This window comes from Toxotes jaculatrix, chromosome 5, assembly GCF_017976425.1.
Source record: "Toxotes jaculatrix isolate fToxJac2 chromosome 5, fToxJac2.pri, whole genome shotgun sequence".
Classification (NCBI taxonomy): domain Eukaryota; kingdom Metazoa; phylum Chordata; class Actinopteri; family Toxotidae; genus Toxotes; species Toxotes jaculatrix.
Genome location: NC_054398.1, coordinates 9296994 through 9322334, shown reverse-complemented (window position 1 = coordinate 9322334; position 25341 = coordinate 9296994). Strand labels below are relative to the sequence as shown.

General features: G+C 43.3%; 2 protein-coding genes across 4 annotated transcripts in view; both read left to right on the top strand.

Moving 5' to 3' along the window:
• Positions 1 to 6518: 6518 nt before the first annotated feature.
• On the top strand, positions 6519 to 12935 carry LOC121182272 (tyrosine-protein phosphatase non-receptor type 5-like). The gene is given in 13 exon segments (XM_041038692.1): positions 6519 to 6788; positions 7485 to 7607; positions 7763 to 7858; positions 8041 to 8297; positions 8447 to 8639; positions 9116 to 9200; positions 9541 to 9620; positions 9814 to 9951; positions 10101 to 10211; positions 11377 to 11502; positions 11505 to 11554; positions 11932 to 12045; positions 12842 to 12935. Coding segments are annotated over 13 exon segments (1737 nt in total).
• Positions 12936 to 16683: 3748 nt separating this feature from the next.
• Positions 16684 to 25341, top strand: part of dusp8a (dual specificity phosphatase 8a) — a 43002-nt gene continuing 34344 nt past the window's right edge. The window contains exons 1-2 of one of the 3 annotated variants that reach the window (XM_041039065.1): positions 16684 to 16968; positions 23455 to 23862. In XM_041039065.1, the coding sequence (XP_040894999.1) occupies positions 23632 to 23862 (231 nt within the window). In that variant the 5' untranslated portion in view covers positions 16684 to 16968; positions 23455 to 23631. Of the gene's footprint in view, positions 16969 to 17134; positions 17268 to 23454; positions 23869 to 25341 lie in introns of those variants that run through there. The other 2 variants (XM_041039063.1, XM_041039064.1) reach the window with 2 other exon arrangements.

The window sequence follows — 25341 nt, the reverse complement described above, 5'->3', positions numbered from 1 at the left end:
AACCTGCTTTGAAAATGCAATATTGTCATGCTAATAAGGCAAATTTGAATTTGAAAAAAAAAAAAAAGTGACGTAGTGTTTGTGCTCCCCCAGTATTTATGTTGATCAGATAGTGGCTGTTTTCTGCTGGTCAGTTCAGAGAGCTGACAGGGAAAGGCTGCCATATGGCAAGACAGGAAGGAGGGAGAAAAAGAGCACAACACACTAAAGGGGGGAGAGACAAGAAATGACAGGAGGTTGTAAGGAGAGAGGGAGAGTGAGAGATAGAGAGGAGCCGAGTGGGAGGGGGTAGAGCGTAGGAAGCTAGAGGGAGAGCGCGAGAGGATAAGCAAGATCAGCGAGAACATGGGGATGACAAAAACGATGGAGACCGGAAAAAGAATATGAACCTGGGTGATGACGAGTTGCGAAGGTGGGGGGTGTGGGGGTGGCGGTGGGGGGCGGGGGGGCTATGGGGAGGGTGATGGAGATGAGTGACAAACGGAGAGAGAGGTGGGTGGCAGAGCCTACAGCTTGGAAGCAGAGGAGGTGACAGTGGGGGGTGTTCACTGCTCAGTGATGTGTTATGATCCCCCCCCCAACATACACACACACACACACACACACACATATACATATACACACACAAACGTGTTTTCATCACTTACAAGGACATTGGTTCAACTTGCATCATTTATTCATGGAGACTTACCTTTTAAGATTAAGCTGGAAATATTCTACATATTTTGCATGTAAAGACCCAAACCGACAAGGCGTTGGTCTGTCTCTTAATGCTCTTCAGCATCCTTATCCAGTGTGTGTGGTTCCTGGTGAAGAAATAAATCTTTAAAAACTTGTATTAAACATATTCTTTCATTTTTGAAAAAGGCTAAATAATTTCCTACAACAGATGGGTACTGTAATTTGGGTGACTGAAAATGTCACCCAGTGCAGCATTGTGGCTCATCTGTGCTTATTTAAATAGATTTAAGGCAACAATCAAGGTCTATGAAATAGAAGAATAAGGTATATCAGCCTTTTGGCGACACAGTGATTGTTAGTGGTACGTTTGTTGCTGGTATTGGAATTTTTCTAGGGTTTTATTGACAATAATTATATTATGGAATATCACCAGCCTCGTCCTTTAACCATATAACTTAATTGTTTACCTTGTGAGAACCATCTTTTGGAACTGAGTCCCCATAATGTGACTATATGAACAGATTTATGTCCCCACAATGTGATTAATACATACACATACACACACAGAGTCTCTCTCTCTCTGGCTCTCTCTCTCTCTCTCTCTCTCTCTCTCTCTCTCTCTCCAGCTCCCTTGCCCGCTCTCCCTCATTCTGGCTCTGTTGCCAAGGCTACCGTACAGCCTCTTGCTGCATATACCTAGACGAAGCTGCCGCCTGTGGAGCTCTTTCTCCTCCAGGATACAAACAAAAGAAAACCCATCAGACTTTTATACCTCTATCTCTCTTCCACACACAGACACACACGCACACACACCCACATTCGTAGATTCTGCCTTTCCTAACCTCACACACATCCTTTGCCTCTCTCCGTCTCTCACTGTCGGTCTGTCTCCTTCCTCCATGCAAACACACTCATTCTTCTCCCAGACTGAGGAACAGTAAAGGGATTGGCGTGGTTCTTGGTGTTTGGCTCCTGGTCTTTGGCTCAGAGGGAGCGGAGCAGCAGATGGCAATGTGAAGACGGGCTCAGCCAGGTAAGAGGACTTATCCTAACCAGACTTAAGGCTCTGGGTGAGTGAGTGCTCCAGCCCTCCTCTCTTCCCTCTGTCTCTCCCTCTTTCCCCTCCGTGGCTGTGCGACATGAGGTGAATACCAATTTCTAAGCAAAGCACAGTTCATATGGCTGCTGCGCTTTCCTGGCTGTAAAAAGGTAGGGATGTGTGATGTAGGCTCAGTATGTGTGTGTGTGCGTGTGTGTGTGTGTGTGTGTGTGTGGTTTTTTCATATTATTAAAACTGATAATTTGCCAACAGGTTGGTTCATTGATGCTGTTATTAACTGTGTAATCCCTCTCTCATCTATTATTATTCAAAGCTCGATTTCCTCTGTGTTGTATCATGTCTGTGTGACAATGTGGGAGTTACCAGAGAGAGATGCAACAGTCCACCTCCCTGGGTGATTCATTACTAATCCATCCAGCTCTGCACTGTGTGGTCGCTCTAGCTCACCGTAGCCATGTACGTGATATGAATGGTGTTTTGTCTTAGTATGAATGACTGCCAGAGAATAACGTTCCTGCACTGATGTTTTGATGCAGTGCAATCATGTAACACAATCCTTTGTCACGGGGAATCCAGATTTATCTTCAGCAGCCTGTGAATCAATTCGCTATGCAGCATATTTCAATTATTTACACAGTGTAGCTCAGGCTGAATTGTAAGTTTATATGTGTGTTAATGAGATTTCTCTTTGAAATGTCCCTGGAGCTGCTGCAAGAGATTGTAGGAGTGTATGTAAACAATAGAGCTGACTGATTATCTGTCTTTGTGATATATACAGGAGGAAGGTGCAGGCTCGCTGGGTATTTAATTTTAAGGTCATTTTGAGCTTATTTGTGTATTCATATCAAGATTTTATCTGTGCAAGTGTGTTTGTGTGTGTGGGAGAGAAAGGTTGATGAGGCAGGTCTTGGTCCTCGTGACTTTATCTCACGTTACCATCTCATCATCACTTTCAGTGAAGAGCTTCCTCTTACCTCGTCTCCCTGCCACACAAGCACTTCAACAACACGCTGTGTACTTCACTCATCGTGTGCTTTGGTTCACCTGGAAACAGGAAATGCTGCTATAGTATAACAGAGATTTTACTGTCATGATGTGGACATGTCAGACAAAGCAAAACAAATGCTGAACATTAAAAAAAGGAAAAGCAGATTTGGACACATTATCTTTCCAGATGGAGACACTGGAAGCATCAGGAATATCCATCAAAACGTGAGCCAGCTGTTACCAAAAAAGCAAAACACGAGACCACGTTAATTCCCCCTGTTCCTGACTGCAGGAAAGAGCTTTACACAACTGTCACAGTATACAGCCTTTCCCAGTCCTGTGGTTCTCCTGGGACAGAGGCCACATCAGGGTTATTGTATGGCAGCGTTTAAACTCAGCTGGATGTTGGATGCTTTGAATGGACGCAGATCAATGGAAACACTACGCACATACTCTATTTGAAGACTGAGGGGGTGGTGCTTGTAAAGACCCAAAGACAGTAAACCTTCAGTGAGGAACGAGGCTGAATCAGCTGTCAGGTTTGACTTATTTGCCACGAATCCATTTGGCCTGGCCGTAAATGCTTCAGAAAAACGTTGTGTTAATTGATGCTCACTGATCATTAGACTTGCATTGCATGTTGTCATTGTAAGCTGCTTTCATTATGTATGAGCTAAAAACAGCACAGCCATCATCACTGAGCTGCATTTCAAATTTTAGTGAAAATCCTGGAGTATCCATAAATACCAAATATGTCATGTGTGTGGGAAAAATTGTATAAAAAAATTTGTATAAAATGATGCACACGACGAAACAGTTCCATTAAATGGGGTGATGTGGCCACAAAGAGCGTCCGTTCAATGTTTTTGTCAGCGTTAACATTTTAAAGCTTCAATGAAGAGCTGGAACAAGCTGCACATGTGTGAAACTGTCACACAGTGACAGTGTGAAATTAGGCAGTTTTATCAAGCTCAAAAAACAGTTTACTCAGGTTTATTTAAAGAGATCTTGTCCTCAGTATTTTTGCAGACTTATTTGGATGTTTATGGGGGTGTAACATTTCTTATTCCGATTCCAGTATTTTTACCCTTTGTATATAAATTGTGGCTTTAAATAAAAAATAATTTAGTACTGAACCATTAGTGTTTCTGGCAGTGAGATAAAGCTTTGTGGTGGGACATGAAGTACAGACAATGTAACTGAAAGGTTAACAGTTGAAAATACATACATGCATACATTTAAAGAGTTTTGGTGCCTAATCAAATTTTTCTGATGGTGAGGGGACTCAGGAGCTCTGTATTTTTAAATCCCAGCTATAGTCCTAGTTAAATGTACCAGAGAGTCTGCCAACAAGCACTCAGCAGCAAAAGGAAGTGACTGAAAAACAAAGATATTTACCTCAAAGGGTAAAAGCAAAGAGTGGCAGAATTTTTTAGACAAATGTGAATATTGTCACTGTTCTCCCAGTGCAGATGTATGTTTGTGTTTTTCATTTTTCATACAGTGAGTCTGCCAAAGTGTGTGTGTGTTTGCACGCTACAGTATGTTGGTTGCCACAGTTACCAAAACGCCAACCTCATTGCGTCATTGCTTTAGACAACCTTCACAAAAAAAAAAACAGCCGCTTTCCCTCCCATTCATGCCTCCATCCACTCACCTACCTGTCCATCTATTGTTTAAAAACGGAAGTATGCTGAACTTTCCCAGTTTCTCTTATACAACACTATCTATGCATGTGTGTGTGTGTTTGTGTGTACGTGTATACTTTATATGTGTGCGTGTACGTTGTATGTATGCACATTGCCATGGCTACGGGCCTGGCGTCATCACTTCAAAACCACCTTCGCAGCAAGTAAAGAGAGAGAAAAGAACTCAAAGCAGCTCCCCTCTGGTCAACACCTGCACACACACATAAACACACACACACACACACACACTACCGGTGTGGTCTCATATTCCGCTGAGCTCACCCCATTCGTTCAACAGGGTCCAGTGGCACAGAAGGAAAGGAGGGGAGACCAGAGAAAGAGAGGGAAGAGAGAGGAGAGGAGAAGAGAGCAGAGAAGGCTTGACTTCATGCATACTGATTCGACTGGAGCAATCTGAATGTATTTCTGAGGGCGTCTGCTTAGTCTGGCTAGAATCATCCCTGCTTCTTAGGGAGGGAGAGAGAGGAAGAGAAAGATAGAGAGGGGAAGAAATATTGACAGTTTACTGTGTCACCTTACACCACCATCCTCCGCTCATGAAAGCACAGCTGGGAGCTGACAAGGGTGCTACTCTGATCCATCTTTAGATGAAACTGCATTACTAACCCTGTCTCAGCGTGACCAGTGAGTCACAAGGTCTCTCCACTGTAGCATTTTGGGGGGGAGGGCAAATTTGGGAATGTGTTTCAGTCACCTGTAACTCCTGTTTTCTTTCTGAACACATGAGATGCATTGTTTCTGTTTGGCTCTTCTCCTCCGTCCTTCAGATTCGACTCTGCCGCACAATGGCTGACAACGGCTGGTTGCTACAGGATACAGGATTTAACTTGATCATGTGATCTGACTCTCTTGCCAGTTCCCTGCCATCTATCAAAGGTAAGTCATGTGACTGAATGTTTAGGGCGTTTTTTTCTTTCTTTTTTTTTTTTAACATTCCAACCAAAATGTAAAAAAAAATCACTTTCTTGTGCAACGTTGGTCGGTAGTCATTGATGAAAACAAATTTAGCCATCAGCAGCACATTCAGACAAAAGTGATATGTGCGCAAACAGTACACCACCACTCTCACAAGCCCCCGCATTCACACATCCGCACAAACCACGTGGCGGTAATCAGCCAAATGTACAAAACACCTTTATTAATGGTTGAAGGACAAAAGAGCGGGGCGGAAAAGGGCTTTGAATACACTGCTGACTGATACAGAGAGGTTCTGTGTGTGTGTGTGTGTGTGTGTGTGTGTGTGTGTGTGTGTGTGTGTGTGTGTGTGTGTGTGTGTGTGTGTGTGTGTGTGTGTGTGTGTGTGTGTGTGTGTGTGTGTAGGTGTGTGTGTGTTGTCAGTAGATGATAATGCTCAGGACGGATGAGAGGGATGAGAGCCACTCTGTTGCCAAGGCGACGGACAGGGCTGTAAACACGCTACCCCTGACTCATCTCTCCACAATAGAGCCTCACTCTCCCATACACACACACATACTCTCTCTCTCAAACATGCACACACATACACAAACACATTCACATTCACACAACAGAGTCCAATCTGAGTGAGACAAGAGGATCCGGAGATGAGAGCCACTCCAAGCCGCTTAGCTATACATCTGAATAGGCCTGTGGAATAAACACAACCCTTTCTGTCATATACACACTCATTTAAAAACACACAATCACACACACACACACACACACACAACCTGACACAGCTGGCACATCATTGAACTGGAAATCAATATGTAGTTTTGTGGAGGTTTCTCATGTGCATGTGTATTAGTAAAGCAACAAAGACAAAAAGCATTCAATATGATCACTTACCAAGAAGCATGTCTGCACGCTGTTCACAACATTGTGTCTTATAATCTAACACCATCTCAAACCCCTTGAAACCATCTTTTTTGGGGGGTGGGGGCGTTCTTGAAGATCACTCTTCATCTTTCACTATTTTGTTAGATTTTTAGGTAGACGTACTAGGCAAAGGCATAATAATGTCAACAAACAGAATCAGAATCAGCTGCCAAAGCCTTGTGATCACAAAGGGAAGACGTGTCAAGTACCTTTAACACAAGGGGGCCTCATTTAACAGGGGGATCATGACCCGCCGGCTGAGCAGCTCCACCCGTTCCCACACAGAGGACTCCATCTTCCTAAGGCCCGACGAGGACCCCGTCTGGCTGGATGAGCCCACAAAGACTGAGAAAATAGGTGACGGAGCCCCTAAAAAAGATGGACTCCCAGAATGCAAAGACGGACCCGTGGGGGGCCAGAGCCCACAGGGAGAGGAAGTGTTTATGCACAAGGTGTACGCACTGGTGATTGAGATCCACTGCTGGGCCGCACTGTTTGTCATCTCCCAAGTCACGGTATGTGAATGGACACTGGTTGCAACCAGAAAAATGAAGTTAAAAGTGGACAAAATTTGTACATGTCCGCTTTAAATTAGGGTATGTTTTTTTTTCCTGTACAAGCTTTTGCTTGCAGCTCAGCATGTAATGTAGACTGGACTGAAAAATCCACAGTCGTGTAATTGCAACATTAGCAATTCAAATGATAGCTTCACACTTGAGCACTAGATATTCTCTCAACTTGACCCTTATTTTTACACGCAGATTTTCTTTTCATGTGCATCATGACATTTTCATATTCTCCAAAGTGTTTTATTCAGGGTTGGAAAATAGTTTTTGGGGTTTTTTTTGGTTTTTTTTTGGTTAACATTGGACAACTTATTAGTATTCATATGCTCTTCCCGTCATCGTCTCTGTTGACTTCATGTTTGATTCATTCAAGAAAAAAAGAACAGGTGCAACATTACCATATGTAAAAAAAAAAAAAAAAGGAAAGAAATAAAAGAAAAGAAAAGGAGCCTCATAAATGGAGCCATGATTATGACACCAGACTGGATGTGGTCAATTTACATATTTTTTATGCCTGTGCAATGGGCCATCTTCTTTTCTTCTCTGTTCGCTTTTCACCTGAGAGCAGCCACGGCGCTTCCTGATTGCCAGTGCATGAATGACTGGAGTTGTGACAATCTGCCTTCTCTCCCTCTCTGCTCCCAGGGGTACTGGGTGTTTTTTGTGATGGAAGGAAACGGACCACTCTCCTCCATCTACAAAGCTGTGCAGGTCATCGACTTCTACCTTGGCTTCATCTTACCCTGCCACCCGATCTTTGGAATGGACGTAAGTGTCAGACCTGGATGTAACCTGTGTGAGCTGATTCAGTGTGTTTCGGATTGGATACCTTAAAGAAACAAATCTGGAAGTTGTGATGTATCTAGTGTTGCCTGAGTCAGTCTGCCTTTTCCTCTCTCTGTCTCTGTCTCTGTACTGGCCAGTCCATGGTGCTGATGAGGGAGGTGGTAAACACCAAACAGCACAACTGGATCGTCCAGGGCACTGCAGGCATCGGTGTGGCCATCTGTGTTATCATGGTAAAACACACCATTCATTTCCCTTCCAAAACTCTTTTTTTAAATGCTAAAATTTTATTCTAGAATCACGACAGTCTAGAAACGAGACTGAAACGAGACTGACTGGATCATTAATTTTAACTGAAATATAGATGCACATTGGAAGAGAAAAAGTGCTTACATTCTCCTGTTCATCACCTCAGGTCGTCCATATGGTGTGTAAGTGGCGTTATGGCACCGGCTTGTGGTCATCAGGAACAGTATCGAGGGACATTGGTGATCGGCGTCAGTCAGTGAGTCGCCAGCCCTCCTTCACCCTGTCAGAGTGGACAGACGCTCAGGAGGATCTGCTGGACCTGGACCCTGTGCCACAGACGCCGGTCTTTGACATGGGCACTGACACCAGGACGGAGGGAGACGCCGCCACCCTCACTGTCACACCTGTGGGGCTTCAGGAGAGGTGAGAATAACGCTTGCGTTTATATCTGCATCTGTATCTATAGATCTTCTGCATTCGTGCATTTTAAATCCATATTTTCACATGACAGATGGGTAAACACATACTGTACAGTCTACATGCATTCATCTCATTCTGTATGTATCGCACAGGAGGGGCTCCAACGTTTCCCTGACCTTGGACATGTGTACACCAGGCTGCACTGAGCCCTATGGCTACGGAGCCCAGCTCTCGCCGAGAGACCAGTCGGCCCAAGAGTACCTCAGACAGGGAACACACATCCTGACCCCTGCCAGGCTACACACACGGGCCATGGATGACCAGAGCCTCCAGGCTGAGTTTTATGTGAGCGCAGCAGCAGCAGCAACAGCTCACCCGCCCACACACTTTAGATTAACAGAGATGAACAGAGACTCACCGGAAAAGACGTGCTCTGACACACACATAGACGCGGGAACAAATGCATGCACGCACACACAAATACCCAGCAGAAAACTCTGCACACACCCATAAGCTTTTCCACTGTCTGTTAGTGGGCGAAGGAAGGAGAGATACAGGCATATTTCCATACGAAAACCTACAGAGGATCCGTCTGCTAGGCAGAGAGATGTGCGTTAAAGATCATACACATTTTGCCCATGGCCTTTCAATTACATACAATTTGACAGCAACACTTTAGTGTGAAGGGCAACGAATGATTTAATGTCTTGGATATTATTTCATAATGTTTTGTTGCCTTGTAGAAGGCGAGACTAGGACTTCCTTTCCATTTCTGCAAGGGCTGATTGTTGTTGCACCCATTGTTCTGTGTCCATCGGCAGGAAACTCCCATGAACTTTGTAGACCCTAAGGAGTACAACTACCCAGGGCTGGTGAGAAAGAATCGCTACAAAACCATCTTACCCAGTGAGTACAGCTGCAGTTTGAGTTAGAACAATCACTAAAAAGAGATCATGAAGTCATTAATATTGTAAGAAGCTTTTTTATGCTGCTTCTCTTTAATAATTTTACATTCTCATCTACTATTTAGCTTGGATGTGTGTGGGAAAGGTCTGTTTCTGTGCACAAGATTATTGATACACTGAGACACAGCACACACAAAAAGATACGACCCAATCTGAGCTGCAATATGTATAACAATGTATATCCATGAATATTGTTTCACATCTTCTTCTGCCGTAATAGCTTTAAATTAGAACCCATCCGTGTCTCTTTCTCATCATAACCTCATACCGTCCACCTGCAGATACGCACAGCAGAGTGATCTTGAAGTCACTGGATGAGGATGATTTCCTGTCTACCTACATCAATGCTAATTATCTCAAAGTAAGTGAAAACGTGCATTTGCATGCACTGCTCTGCGATGCAGCCAGGCTAACTTTATTTGTTCTCTGTGGATCTGACCCAGTGTTCTCAGTGTCTCCATCTCACAATTAGTAGATAAGACCATGTTTTTTTTTGTTTTTGTTTTTTTTGTTTTTATGTGCGTGTGCGTGTGCGTGTGTGTGTGTGTACATAGGGTTATGGGGGTGAAGAGAATGCATACATTGCCACCCAGGGTCCCACTGTGAACACAGTGGGGGATTTCTGGAGGATGGTGTGGCAGGAGAGAAGCCCAATCATAGTGATGATCACCAACCTGGAGGAGAAAAACGAGGTAAGTGTGGTGAAATGCAAGCTGACCATGATGATGATGACGATGATGATGATGATGATGATGATGGATGCATTAATGGATAAATGCACAGATAAGCTGATAATGGGGTGGGTAAAAATATCCACTTGTGTGTCCATTGTGTCTTGCAGAAATGTGCAGAGTACTGGCCTGAGGACACTGTGACCCATGAGGGCATCAAGATCACCGTTGTCACAGTAACCCAGGAGGATGACTACAGTCTGAGGGTGTTTAAGCTGAAGGTAAAACACAGAAAGACAGTTGCTACGTCACACAATAAGGGTGAATTTAGTGCAACATGTTAAAAAGTCAATCAAAACATGTTGGAAAAAAACTATTTTCTAATTTACTTTGAGTGGTATTTAGCTATTCAGATAGCTTTGGTTTTATTTATGAATGCAATGGAAGTAAATGGAATTGAATTTCCTGTGTAAAAGAAATTTGGGTAATCAGCACTAAAAGTACTGCTGAGGCTGCCTGCAGTGCCCTGGACAATCCATCCAATAGTTGTTCATACAAAACCACAAATGTGAACCTAATGGTGGAGCTAGAGCGAAAGTCCGGAGAACACCAAAGTTACCAAAGACACATTGGATTAGCTGCTTTCAGGTGCTGTGTATCTGTGGACACCTAGCTGATTGTGTGCTGAAATACCTTCTTTCAGATGATTTGATGTATCCATACAACTGATCTTGAGCTTAATATGAGACCATGTACTAAAAATATTAAGTATGTTACACACTGAAGTGTAGACTTGTGTGAAAACGCTACCCAACTTTTCGTTTTGCCAAAGAGACTGTTTCATCAGACTGTCAAGGTGCATACAGACTCACCGCAGATGTATGTGTTGGCCAGTGTTTACTCAGCAGTCTGACATAGCTGTAGTGCCATTCATGTGTTCCTGATGGGTGCTTTATATTTAATTTGGGGTCATGGTGGCATTGGCACTCAGCAAACCAGACATGATAATTCAGTAAATGCAGCCTGCATCTGATTACTAAGCTCAAGGGGATCATTATATAACTATGCTCTAGTTAAAAGCTTGCTGTTTATTCAACTTCTCTAGTTTATGTTGTCTATCTGTAAGGATTAATAATTATTGTCAGACTGACTCTCAGGGAATAGAGGCAACTGTTGGCTTCGATTAAGTACAGTATAGGCGAGGGAGAAACAGGCTATGTGAGCTCTTTTTTATCACCCTCACTCTCTTTTGCTGTTTTGCTCTGCATTCATTGTTGTCGTAGCAACTAACACCAAGGTAACGACTTGGATATACATGCAGAGCATCAGGCTGATCAGAAATCATTCTCAGTCTGAGTTATGTACATGCATGCACAACTTGATCTCATCTGTGTTTCATGCCTGTTTGCCTGTCTATGCGTCCATGTCACTGTGTGTTTGCACCAGTATGGGGAAGAGGAGCGCAGTCTGCGGCAGTACTGGTACACCTCGTGGCCTGATCAGAAGACCCCAGACAAGGCTCCACCCCTGCTGGAACTTGTACAGGAAGTGGAGAGGGCCCGAGAGCAAGCCCCGCCCGAGAGCAAGCCCCGCCCTCCAGCGGTCCTACAATTGTCCACTGCAGGTACAAAAGTAGCTTGTTTGCGATATAAAGGGGTTGATGTTAAAGATATTCCACATGTTCAAAAGGCTCTAAGTCAAAAGGCCCGTATTAACCCCCTGTCAGTAATATGCCAATGGGAAATTGTCCAGTTTAATATTAGAGGAACCATTTTTACTGCTTTTTTTTTTTTATTTCACCATAGAAACCATTTGGCACTCTTTCTGTGAGCAAAACGTTTGGCCACTTCCAAACCCCCACTGTCTGATTTCCCCAGGGAGGATTTGGCATCAGTCAGATTAGTGGAATCAGTGCTAATCAATACATCGATCCATCCATTTTCTTCTTCTTCATCCTCCACCCTCTTCCATCCCATAATCACCCCAATGTTTCCTCCTTAGTGCTGGAATTGGTCGAACTGGCTGCTTCATCGCCACCTCCATCCTGTGCAAGCAGCTGAGGACCGAGGGTGTGGTTGACATCCTGAGAACCACCTGCCAGCTCCGTCTGGACAGGTGAGATATTCTTAGATAGCCCTTATCCATACTCATGTCTATCTTTAGCATTTGGCATAAAAGCCCAGGTGACGTAGTTTGAGCTGATTTAGGTCCAAATCACATGCTAAGTTGCTGTGGGGTCTACCCACAAAAATGAATGACCAACAACATCCATCAAACATCAGATTTATGATACATAATCCAACAGTTTTTCAATCACAAATGAGCGCTCCCTATAGTAATTAACAGTTTTCACGAGAGTATAAATGAGGCAAATATTCCCCACTGAACGATTTTGTAGCACATCTACATGGAAAGCAGCCATTATTAGTGTTATTAGTCACCTCTGTGTGTGGCAAGTCAAAATGTCGTGGCCTATTGTGTTGCATGGGCTGTTTGAGAAAACGTGATGAACATTTTATTCCCTACTGAAGCTGTTGAAAGGTGACCCAGTTTTATCTCAGTATAGATACAGAAAAGTATTAGAGCAAATTCATTGCAGGAGGCATCAGTGCTGTTTTCACTAAACTTAAGATAAGCAGCTACAGTAACCACTGCATTTTATAGAAACGTGTTGAACTGGTGATGGCAGTAGATGAAAGGGGATCAACACAGTGAGTACAGGTCATCCCGATGGTCACACTGGAGGAAAAGTCAGAGGATCCCTGAAGTTAGTAGTATTTATCCTCTGGGGAACGAGGTCTGGACCAAAGTAGCGGACTGACTAACCAATGCAAAAGTGGTGAAAAGAAAGAAAACAGGTTTTATTTTTTCTATCTGAGTTATTGTGCTTGTCTTTCCATGTGTTTGTCAGGGGTGGGATGATCCAGACGTGCGAGCAGTACCAGTTTGTGCATCATGTCCTCAGCCTGTATGAGAAGCAGCTGTCTCACACTGCTGAGGAGTAGTGAAGTGAGCACTACAGCCAGACCGAGACACACCACTGTACACTGTACCGCCTTTGGTGGTATGCACCACTGTACCTAGCATCATTTCATTCTCACCCTTTAACAAGTTCAAACCATGTTAATCTCTTCACCCAAGACAGGCTGTCTCAGACAGGACTGAATGGCTGAAATATGAAATCTGTGATTACTGTATGTCTATGAGCAGAACAAACATAAGGAGGTGGGATTTGAGATATCCCTCCAAAAATCCTAATCACACACTTTAGTGTTATTGAACCACACAGTCCTGGAGAGTCAGGCCCAAAATAATCCAAGCCTGCATCACGCCCGACATCATTTCATTTGCACTGCTGAGGTTTTTTTTTTTTTTTTTTATCACGTTACTGTACATGAGTCTCAGACATCAAGGCCTCCTTTAGGTCTTGGACTGACATACCCCCGCCCACCCCCCACCTTCCCCCACATAGTGTATGTACAGTTATCAAAAGGTTAAACTGAAGGAAGAAGTTCATTTGCAGTCTCCCAAAGTTAGTGTCAGTAATCAGGGCCCTTTACAGTACAAGTGCCAGCATTAATTAAATCTACAGAAATGATCAAATGCCAGCCTAATATTTAACTCTACATAGATATAAAAGTTCATATTAAATATAAGTTAACTAACATCTGGCTTTTTCTTACTGACTCTCATTGACTCTCACTTTTAATGTAAAAAAAAAAAAAAATCATCACAGACGGCCTGTGTCAACTTTTGATGCATTCAGGAGCCACCTCATCTTCAGGTTGCATGGTGCTAAGTGTTCATTAAAGGCATGTGCAATGTTATGGAACATAGGAATGTATAACAATTAGGTTATTAATTAACTAATTAGGATTTCTGTGCAATCTACAGTATTACAGTTTTACCATGCTGCCTGTGCAGTCCTCATGGCCCATGATGTTTACAGTAAACAACTCCTGCATTAAGGCCACATAGATGTACACTCAGGGGCGTCACAGGGCTAGCGTCACTGAGGGGACAGAGGCCAAAAATAGAATCAGACCGTCAGAAAAATCAATGCAGAGCTCTGGAGAATCTGGCCCATACACACAGAGTGTAGTGCAGAGGAAAGCAAAATGTTGCATCAACAAATGCACCATAACTTGATGAAAGACGCTCACATACATCTAATATTCCTGTACATGTCCCATTGCTATCATGACACTCGCCATCCTCAAAGTTACGTGCTCTGTGACGCCTCTGCTTTCAACAGTAGCTTCAACACATCTGTGAAGTAAGAAGCCCATGATTGTTGTATAGACAGGCCAGGCCTAATCTGTATGAAGCACAATAGACCAACTAAGGTTGTCTCTCTGATGTTCAGCTGTAAAAGTTCTTTTTTTTTTCCGTATTGTGTTTTGATTGTGTTGAGTTTAATGGATTGCATGTGCTGTATGGGACTCCATAGGTCCACAATCAAAGCGACGTGATTGGTTGTCCTGCTTTTTGTTGTGTATAAGGGTTTAAGCCTATTATATTGCTTGCTCTCGGCCAATGCTTTTGATACAGTTTGCTTTTGTGAAACCAACCAGAGATATTTTTAGAACATTTTGATACAATCCTTTCGAGTAGATGCCTTGTGTATATTTCCGTTTACACCATGATGGAATGTAGCTCATACTGTGGATCAAACCATCGGTTTATATTGCAAGATTTGACAGAACAAAATGTGACAACTACCTAAGTTACCTTACAGTACAGAAAATAAATAGATTATGTTCAGTCTTCAGTATTATTACTTTATGCCTTTAGGCTTTGCTTTAATATGCTTTGCTTTCTGTGTATGTTTTTATCGTTTTCTTGGAGAATTTTACCTCAGACTGAGTTTTTTACGCAGTCCCCACTCTAGTCCACCTGTGACTCAAGGCCACTCTCAGCTGACAACACGAGAAATAATTGCTATGTGCAAGGCAGCTAAAATAGTGAGGACAGTTTTCTATGTAACAAAAATCAAACAACTTCTATCTTGACTTAACGCGTCAGATCAACAGCCATGAACATTATCAGAGGATGGAATTATAAATCTGTGGGCTCAGACCAATTTCTAAACAAACAACAAATCAACTAGCAAATTAAACTGCCAGAATGACCTTTTCCAGGAACACGGGACTGAGATCAAGAAGAAAAGCTACAACCTATTGTCAGACTTTTGACATAATCCTCTGATAATGTCCAGTGTACTTGACTGAAAAGCTTTTATTTTGAGTGCTTGTTTTCAGTGCTTACCTGATCCTCTTCTGATGATCAAAATGGGGATGTTGACATAGCCAAACAGTGAGACATACAACCAACCAGCAATCAGTATTCCTCTCCTCTGCTACAGTATCGCTTTAAGTTGTGAGTTTTTGCATCCAAATAAAGGTAGATTTTCATGAATCTGTGTTGCAGTCTTTCTGACTCCCTCTCTCTCACTATGAATGCACACACCTGATTAGTGTGAAAGTCTCATTTTCAATACTGAAATGTGAAAGTGCACTGGTTTCATGCTAGAGATGTAACATCCACTCTTATTCTCATTGTAGAGATTCCTTTTTGCACCACAGCATGCAGTTAAATCTTTGTGCCACTAGGTGTCGCTGTATACAATGTAATTACACATACTATAAATTGTCTATCACACTGAATACATCTGCTTACTCACAATCACACTGGTGGCAGAACAACAGAACAAAGACTTTCAGTCAAACAAAAGAGAAATGATGATACTGAATTCAAACACCCAGCACCCACTCACTACAACTGTTTCATTCTGTGGTTAGTAAGAATGTGATACTGAAATAAATAAATATTAATATTTGTAAATTGTAATTTCAACTAATATTGGAGGCCAGTTTCAATATTAGTTGAAAAGATATATATAGGCATATTCTGCATCTATGCCTCTTGAAGTCTCGGAACTGTAACAGACCAACCACACAGGTGGTTGAGAGCCCTTCTCTGGACTGTGTGAGCTGTACAGCCTAAAAATGACACCTTTATCATTTTTATTAGTGCACAGGGTTTGGTGATGTCATGTGTTTCCCGGCATAGCTTCAGCCAACTTCCACTTAACTAGAGATCGTATCAGCCGGGTTACCTGAAAATACCTCTGTGGGTGTACAGGACCTTGAAATCATTAGACATGATTTTTATGGGTTTATGTTTCTCGTGTGAGTGCTTTTTTTAGCTTAATGGTTTGACGAAGATGCCCCTAACAAGCTAAATAACAGTTTTTGTTACAGTCTGCTCAACTACTGTATCCATGTTTTTTTTTTTACACAAAACCATGTAAGCCTATATAAAAGCCTACATAATACAAATAGTCTTTTTATCTTTTATATTAATCTTAGTGAAGCAAATTAGTAATTCAAAGCAGCATTCTAGTAAGTGATCAGTGTAAAAAAAAACACAATATGTTGCTTATTTTTTTTATTTTTTGTCTGTATTTATGATTGTGATTCCTGCGTCACTGGCACTGGCTCATTACTTTTCATGAGCACGTCTCCTTTAAAAAAAAATGTCGGAAAAAGTCGGACTGTCCCTTTAATCTGCGGACCAGAGAGCTGACGTCACCCAACCCTTGAGCCGTCTGCGCTGATTGGCTGAAGGTGACGTCAACCTCAAAATTTTTTTCCTCTCCCTGCCGAACCATGACCTCATCGCTTTAGTTCATGAAAGTGCTAAAGTGCACCCTCTGTAACTGCCCCCCCCCTCCTCCTCCTCTTCAAGACTCCTCACACTACCCGTTTTAACTTTAACCTAGCCTAACAAAGCTAATCTATCCCTCCAGGAGCCGAACACTTATCCTGGCCAGTTAAACGGCTGAGGGAGCCTTTTGTAGCTCATCACCGCGCGTTCATGTCTCGTTTGCTCCTGGCGCTGTCACCCTCCATCAGCTGTACTGTCCCCCGCCACACCGCCAGGTAAACACCGGCCAGCCCCCATGAAGACACCGCCGCTGTCCCCTTACACATGGAGGCCAGTTGAATAACACACAGCAGCCGCGTGGAGCCTGAGGTGAGTATGTGTGTTTGTGTATGTGTATCGATTAGCAGAAACGAGATTTGCTGTTATCAAGTGCGTTGCTACCCATAGAGCTAGCTAGCTTACGTTAGCAGCGGTTGCTCGCCATCTGCGCTCGTAACCCCCTCCGCCGCCCCCCGCGCGCTGCAGTGGCAGCGAGTCTGTCAGCGCGCACTCTCCGATTTTTATGGTGCGCGCTCGTCTTATGATGGGAATTAAACCCGTCCGGGCTCAAGTTGTCGATTCTTTTATTTTTACAAACACCTCGCCCTTTGCCGTCCGACCATTTCAAGGTAGGTAGACCACGCGTTTCTCTTTATTTTCTACTAAAATTGTGCTCTGCCGTCTTTAATCATCACAGCCTGTCCGACAGTGAATGGAGAGTTTCATTTTCGCATGCGGTCATATCCACGCGTCATAACAACACAGTGCAGGTTTCCCACTCAAACAACGCGCAGCGACTGTCTCCATTAATGTGCACTTCCACGTTACTTGATGGTAATTATGCAACGTTTGCAAAGGCAATGGCCGCTGTCCGCATTGTGTTCTATTCTTATTTCTAATCTAGGTCGGTTTATTATAGTGCGCTACGACCGCTCACCCTCCATCATTGTTATTAACGTTATCAAACAGGCCACAGCTTCCCATCTATTTCTTTGTGCGCCCCATCACTTCATCGGTCGTAGTACCTATGCAGCTTTTCAAGAACAATTTCCCACATTTTTGTCCATTTAATAAATATTTACAGACTCTAGGCATACATTGTATTTTATGTTAGGTATTCTTGGTATCATTTGTCTCAGTAATCATCCCGTGATTGTTGTTATGGTAGAGTCCGGGGTAGTCCCAGCTTGTTATATGACCCCGCAATTTTGCAGCAGCCTCACTGGGGGAGTATTGATTAGAGGACACAAGAAGGCTTTATACCTGGTTATGTTGTTTACAGTGTGACGATGCCTCTGCTCCACCAGGGCATACCAGGAATTGATTTTTCAAAATTACATGATCACCACTCATGTTGCACTGTTTATTTCCATGTATGCCATTTGTGTATGACTCATGCTGGGCTTGTTACTCTACTAACCCTATTTGTGATGAACACAATCATCATTTCCATCCGGCTGCTCACTTATTGATATCAACCAAATGTAGCGGGCATCCACGAACAGTTGTTTTTGAGTGAATGCAAGAGGAGTTTCAGTCTAACAAACACAGGGTTAAGATGTTATTATCTGGATGTTAAAGCTGTGGATGCAGTGACCTTAAGCTTTAGTGATACCAGTAGAGACATGGTAGTGAGAGAATCAAATTGCTCAATTAAAGCTCAACCATTTAATCAGATTTATTGTTAAAATCATTTCTTCTAGCACAAATTGCAAATAACTTTCTACTGCCAGCTTCTAGCTTGCTTTTCTTTATCAAACATTTAATCAACTGGTTAAGAAAATAATCTGCAGATTAATCAGCAATGACAATAATTATGATTTGCATGTAGAAATGTAATCTGATTTGTTTTATAACTTCAGCTAATGTAATGAAAACTGCCAGGAAGTAGGTTAGAAATCATTATTATCAGTCTAGTTGTTTAATATTCAGCAAACGATGACCCTGCAGTCCTCCTCCGGCACAGGGCCTTGCTGTGGCTACTTTTTAAAAGTGTAAAATTTGCACTTTAAATTAACACTTTACACTGTAAATAAAACATAGTCTGAAGAGGCAGACAGAGTGTAAACACAAGCAGATGCAAACTTTTAGATGATGAGAGAGAGCCTGTGGCACAGACTAAAGGCCATGAGATGCTCAGATGATGTAATTGTTTGCGGCCTGAAAAAACTCATGCCTCTCATTGTATAAAACTAAGAGCCAGCTTTATATCAGCCTACTCAAGGCTGTGGCTACAGGTGACGTTATACAGGGAGTTAATGAATAACCTGGGTGGTATTACATCAGTGTTGGTTGCCCTCCAGTTCCTCTCTTTGTGTTTGCCTCTCTTCCTGATGTCTGATATGGCATTATTGAGCTGTCCCATCATGCTTTGCTCATAGTTTTGTATGAAGGGCTTATGGATATATCTGTGTGGATTATCCATTTTATGGAGATAAAGTTACTTCTTCAACTTTATTTAACTGATGTATTACAAAGAGGCCTTTTTTTGTTATCAGTCCTTTGTTATCAGCTGTAAATAGAGCAACTACAGTCTGTAGATGATTTGTGTGGCTGTATTTTACCCCACACACCGGGGGAAAATGTACTTAGCACTGGGATTTCCTCTTTCCTCTCTAGTTAGCAAACACCGTATCACTGACATTTTTCAACACACACACTTCTGTATCTCTAAATAAATAGCGTTTATTTTGATTATTTATTCATATGTTGAGTAGTTTTCAATTAATCACCTTGTATTTAACTGCAATAAAAGAAGTGATCATGTTTTGTAGATTGCTATGGGCAGAGTAGACATGAGGTAATGCTTGGTCTATATTTTTTTTCTATGATTTGATATGCATGTAATCTCTGTATTAATGCGGATTTATCAACCAGGTACTTCAGCATTCATTGTTTTAAGCTCCAGTGGCACTGTAGGTAAATTCAGATATTCAAATTCCCAAACAAGGTAAAGAAAAAAAAATCCTTCTAAATCAACCAGTTGTTCTGGTTCTTCTGCCTTCGCCCTGTAGTTATGGTGTAACTGCATTGTTTCAACTTTAAGGAGGTGCACAGTCATGTCTGTCTACATCTTCTGACCATGTATGCTTGTTTTGCATATGGACTACGTTTATGGAAAAGGGGTTGGATGGATGTTGTTTTCCATCCAGCTCAAGACAAATATAGAAAGAAAAAGAGTGTCTTTCAATTTGCAGTCTCTTGCAGACTAGAGTAGAATGGTCCAAACTGAGCCATCGGAACAAATCAGAGAGGATGTTTTTACACAACTTTGTAGACAACTGTAAAATCTCACCATTTGTTAGTTAAGGGAACATGATAACTTCAGTGTAGTCATACAGTTTAAGTTGTCAGAATCTATTTCACAAGTTTGTGTGCCACTGTCAAGTTTTAGCTCTTCACTCTTGTGTCCTCATCCAGCATCAGCACCAGCAGCATCCCATCACCATCACCCCCTGATCACCCCAGCTGGGCTGTTTCTATGGCAACAACAGAATCTGCTCCGGGCCTGTACACACTGTCTCTGTCTCTCTGCTTTCTCTCCTCTCGGCTTGTTTTTCCTGCGTTCAGCCAGAGCCTCACAGCAAGCTCCTGGCTGCTGACTATTTTAGTTTGAGGAGCTTGTTTGTTTTTGCTCCTTATTGTTCCTGCCTGGATGCAAGATGGAGGAAGAAAGATGGTTTTGCAAAAGGGTGACGGGTTGTGGTTCTTAACGCTGAGTAAGCTTGCTGGGGTTTCTGCTTCCTATCTACATTATCCATCATGTCATTTCACTTCCTTTCTATATTCTGGTGTTTTCCCGTCTGGCTATCTCTTTGTTTCCCTCATTTTCTCCTCCTGTTTCATTCCCCTTCTTGTCCGCACAAACAGGGTCCACAGAGAGCAAGTTTACCGTAGGATGATTGTCTAGCGGCGCAGAAAGATGCAGAGTGCCAGTACCCCCCCCCCCTCACGGCCACCACACATGTAAACCTGCACACTCTCATCCTCCCTCCCCATCCTCGTTCACTGCAAAGAAAGAGAGTGATAGAGAAGGAAGGAGGGATTCAGAGAGAAAACGTGCAAGAGGCGGGGCGGGTGGCAGAGCAGTCGCCATTAGACATATGCAGCGTCAGATGTTGTGCTCAGCAGCAGGGAAACAGCAAAAAGAGAGAGAAAGATTCACGCCCGTGGAAGCTGTGTTGATAGCCGCTCGGCCAAAGGGCTCCGCACCATATAAGGTATGGCATAACAGGTGATGGGGCAGGTCGTAGTGTGGCAGGCGCTGTTTGTGTTGGGGGAGCGCTGACATTGCAGCAAGGCTTAGTACTTCTGCAGAATGGCTGCTGGGGTGCACATCATGGGAAAAGTGGGGGAGTGTCACTGTGTCAGTATAATATGTGCTGTGTTGCTGCAGGTCACCAAATTGTGTGCTGTGCTTAAAGTATTAATTCAGAGACCTGCATTCAGTCATCACTATAACACAGACAGGCAGATTAGATTGGATTAACTGGATTGGATTTATTTGTCTGTGTTGCTTTTTTAAGATACAATATAATCTGCATTATGTTTGTACACAGTACTGTGTGCGTGCTACCTTCAGTCTTCATTGACCAGCTTGACTATCCTGTATTTATTTATTTAAGGTTTTGTCTGTGTTATGGCTCGGCCGTGTCTCGTACACACCCATGCCTTTACTGTCGCTGCTTTCTGATACAGCAGCAGTTTGGCAGTGTTTACAGTGCAGGCAGTTGCTACTGTCTATCTAGACCTTCTTCCATGTTCCTGTGCTGCTGCTCTTGCATCAGGCAGGTTGCCAGGCAGCAACAGTATGTGTGCATCTATGCTCAGGCTTGCCCAGCAGCCTGTAGAAGTGGTAGGACTAGTGGTAGGATTATTTTGTGGAACCGTAGAGGAAGTGATGCACGGCCTTTGCTGTTGTGAATGTTACTGCAACACGTTTGTCACACCTCATTGCCACATCATTGGCTCCGCATCCATGTCTCAAGTTTGCTGCAGTCGTCTCTGAGCTTGTTTATGAGAATCCTAGCAGTGCAAGAGGCAGAAACCTCTTGCAAGCATTGTCTTTCTCTTCCTCTCTTGTCCACTCTGCTCCATCTTCGCAATTGTCCCCTCCCTTACCTTGAACTGGCTGAGTTGCTAGGCTGGAGAGATCCTCGCTGAATAACATCCTTCGTTTCCTCTCAACCTCTTGCTCTCTACTCTCTCCTCTCTGCATGTTGGTGTTGTCAGAACCAAGGTGAAAAGGTTGCCTGGACATCTTCCCAAGACACTGATGGACCAGAGGACACAGTTTCTCCACATCTCATCTCACTCTGTCTTGGTTTTCTCTCCCACTTTCTCACCACTGTTCTTGTGTGCAAAATGTTTTTCTTGTTCTGCTTCACATACACAGTTCTCCTTTGCTTCTTTTTTGCTTCTGCTCCTAACTTGCACAAAGTCTCATTATCATAACACAACACGTTTTTTTTCCCCATGTTCTTTCATTAATTATTATGCCAAGGTTTTTTGTGTTTTTCAACTTTTGTCTCTCTCTGCTGTCTGTTAATACACTTCTGTCTCTCGTACTCTCCCTTTTCAACTGAGGTTTAAACCTCCATTTAGGCTTTGGGGTAAATGAGAGGAGGCTCATCCATTTTTCATGACACCACGTGCCTGTAGATGAATAAAACAACACAACTGCATTCACATTCTGACCTTCTCACTTGTAGCATGACACCTGTTTGACCAAGGAAGTGGCCGTCAACCTACACAGGGTTTTTATTCATGTGTTCTCTCTAACAAATGGTACTGTAGTTTTTGTCGTGGCCGTGTGTAGCCTAGCACAATGCATGCAGTCATGGATCTTTCAACCTTTATAAATGGTTTTGTGTTTGTGTGTGTGTCTCATGTTAAATGTACAAGTGTTGCGGAGAACTTGAGCAGCGAGAAGATCAGAGTGATTAGTAGTGATAGATAGGAGGAGGCAGTTCATCACATAGTGTAGCCAGCTCTCTGCAACACACCCATTCACACACACGCATACACAGGATGTCACACAGGCCGTTTGCCTGTGTCCAGACCTGCTCTCTGAATTCCCCTGGCTTAATTTATCTCACGCCCTCAGTTTCCTGTTTCATGAGCTACCGCGCAAGAGACCCTCGATCAACAACAACCAACCTTCACACACACACACACACACACACACACACACACACACACACACACACACACACACACACACACACACACACACACTAGTGTTTTATTGTTGTGCACGTCTAACTTAAGTCCTTGGCTTTGTATTTGGATGTGTGATATTCCTTCAGATCTCAGGACTGATGAATCCCAGTGGATGATCCAGTTGGCTTTTAAGTCCTTAAATAACTTTTATATTCATGTTTAGCATTGTAGCTATTTTAATATGCAAGGTGCTCATTGTCTGCCAATAAAAGATGATACAAATGCACAAAAATACATCATGCACTAGACTTTGTTTTGGAAATTTATGCAAAGTGAAGTGGTCGCTGTCCTTTTGTGACAGTTGGGTTTGAATTGTATCATTTGGTGCGCTGGAATGATCAGACTGAAGCTCGGGACGAGAGGTGATCATGCCCTTGATGTCTGATCCTCAGCTGCCTGGTCATCACCATCTGAAAATTGACAGTGGCAGTTTTGAATATCACAGCTGGCCAACAATAGCATTGTAGTAAACTGATAAAATAAACTGAATGCCATGTGGAAGACTGGTACTTTATGCAATGTGACTGTATTTTAACTGTTGTTTTTTTCTACCTTTTCTTTTTCTTCTCCTCTCTTTTACTCCTCTTTCTGCAGGCACCATGGATCTCTCAGCGCCTGCTCGGGTGGTAGCCCTCCTCCACTGACCTCACCTCCTCCTCCCCATCTCTTCCTCCACCTTTCCCTCTTTCATCTACCCGTCTTCCTCCTCACCCCAGCCCTCCCTACCCTCACGTCTGTGACCCAAGGTTACCACTCAGCCCCTCCTACATCATGGCAGGAGAGAAAGGGCCAACCAAGCGAAGCGCCATGGACATCAAGCGCCTGGCAAGCCTGATCCAGCGAGGAACGGGCCGCTTGCTGGTGATTGACAGCAGAACCTTTTCTGAGTACAATGCGTCACACGTGCAAGGTGCGGTCAACGTTTGCTGCTCCAAGCTGGTGAAGAGGCGTCTGCAGCAGGACAAGGTGTCTGTCACTGAGCTGCTGCAACCCAACGGCAAGGTGAAGGTGAGATAAAGCTCAGCGTAGCTGACAGGTGATGCTTTTCAGGGTGGTAGGATGCGATGCCAGTGATTAAAGAGCCTTTTTATCTAAGTGCCAGACTGGATTCAGAGCGTGTGTGGCAAGCTTCCACCTCGCTGATAAGAGCAAGACATTGGCTGGAGCTTCAGAGCTTGTTTTGCACTCTGACTTCCCTGTGGAAGAGGCAGATAAAATGACAGTGTGCATAAAGGAGTCAGGGGAATGCTGATCAATTAAATACGGAACCCAGTTGGATTAAAACCCTCAAGTCAAAATTTTCATGTCTTACATTTTGTTTCCCTCTTCCACAGACCAGCAAGACACAGTTGAAAAGCTGATTATTTGACTTTAAAGATACATGTGTGTGCCAAGTTGACATTTGGGATTTACAAGATTTCCCTCTGACATACAAAGAAAAAAACCTAGTGAGTCGCAAATGAGGGTGGGGAATTAGAACTGGTGCATTTACAGTACAGTGCATTGGGACAAAGTCAGCATAATCTTGCTTGTTTTAGCAGAATCAGCAGGGGAGAACAAAACATGAATACGGAAGGGACTGCTGTGACACAATATCTTGTTGAGGGATTCTTTGTTTAAAGGGACATTTAGGAAATGTTAGTTTAGCTCAGGCTTAAAGTTTAGAGTGTACTCTTTACTATTGTGGTGTAGCAATGCTCGTCTGTATCATGCCTGTGCAGTACCATACAATAGATGGAGCGAGTCTCAGATTCCAGTTCCCATGTCAGCAAGTGTTCACCCTGCTGAAGTGTCCTTGAGCAGGACAGTGACTCCCTGACATCTCCATCTGTCTCTCGGAACATTTCCAGCACCCTGATCCATGTACCACTGTGGTTCTGGATTGGGCTTCTCTGTGCTAGCCCGTGCCTGCACCACATCAGTGGGTGCTATATTTGGCGGGCCGGCCGGCTTACTGTAGGTTTGTTGCTTATCAGTGGCCCTGAAACTGGATCCTCCCGTTTTCCATGACTTCTCCTCCGAATATGACAGCCTTTTTTCCATAGCCTGTCCACCCGTGGCATGCTGACTCCTGTATTTTTAGTCACTGTGTGAAACTGTAGGAACTCTGAGAGGGGAAACCTAAGCGTGGAATGGGGGGTGGGGGTTAGAGGAGGGGGAGGTGGATGTGTGTGTGTGTGTTTTTTGTATGAGGAGGTGTTTTGTGCCCTCATGTGCTTTGTGTGTGCAGACATCACCCAACCATTTTACATGACTGGTGAAACAGAACAAAGCTGTGGAGGTGGCAGACCAAATTTCTCTTCCTGCCTGCATTCATTCTCCAAATGTTATTCTCAGGTGTTTGTTTAACTTTTAACCATGTTACACCCAACGCAATAAAATGCTGATCCGCAGTAGTCTATGACATTTAACAGGTGATTGAAATTTTTTTCTTAGGTGTGACACACTGGGTTTGAATGGCGGTCCATAAAACGCTATTGC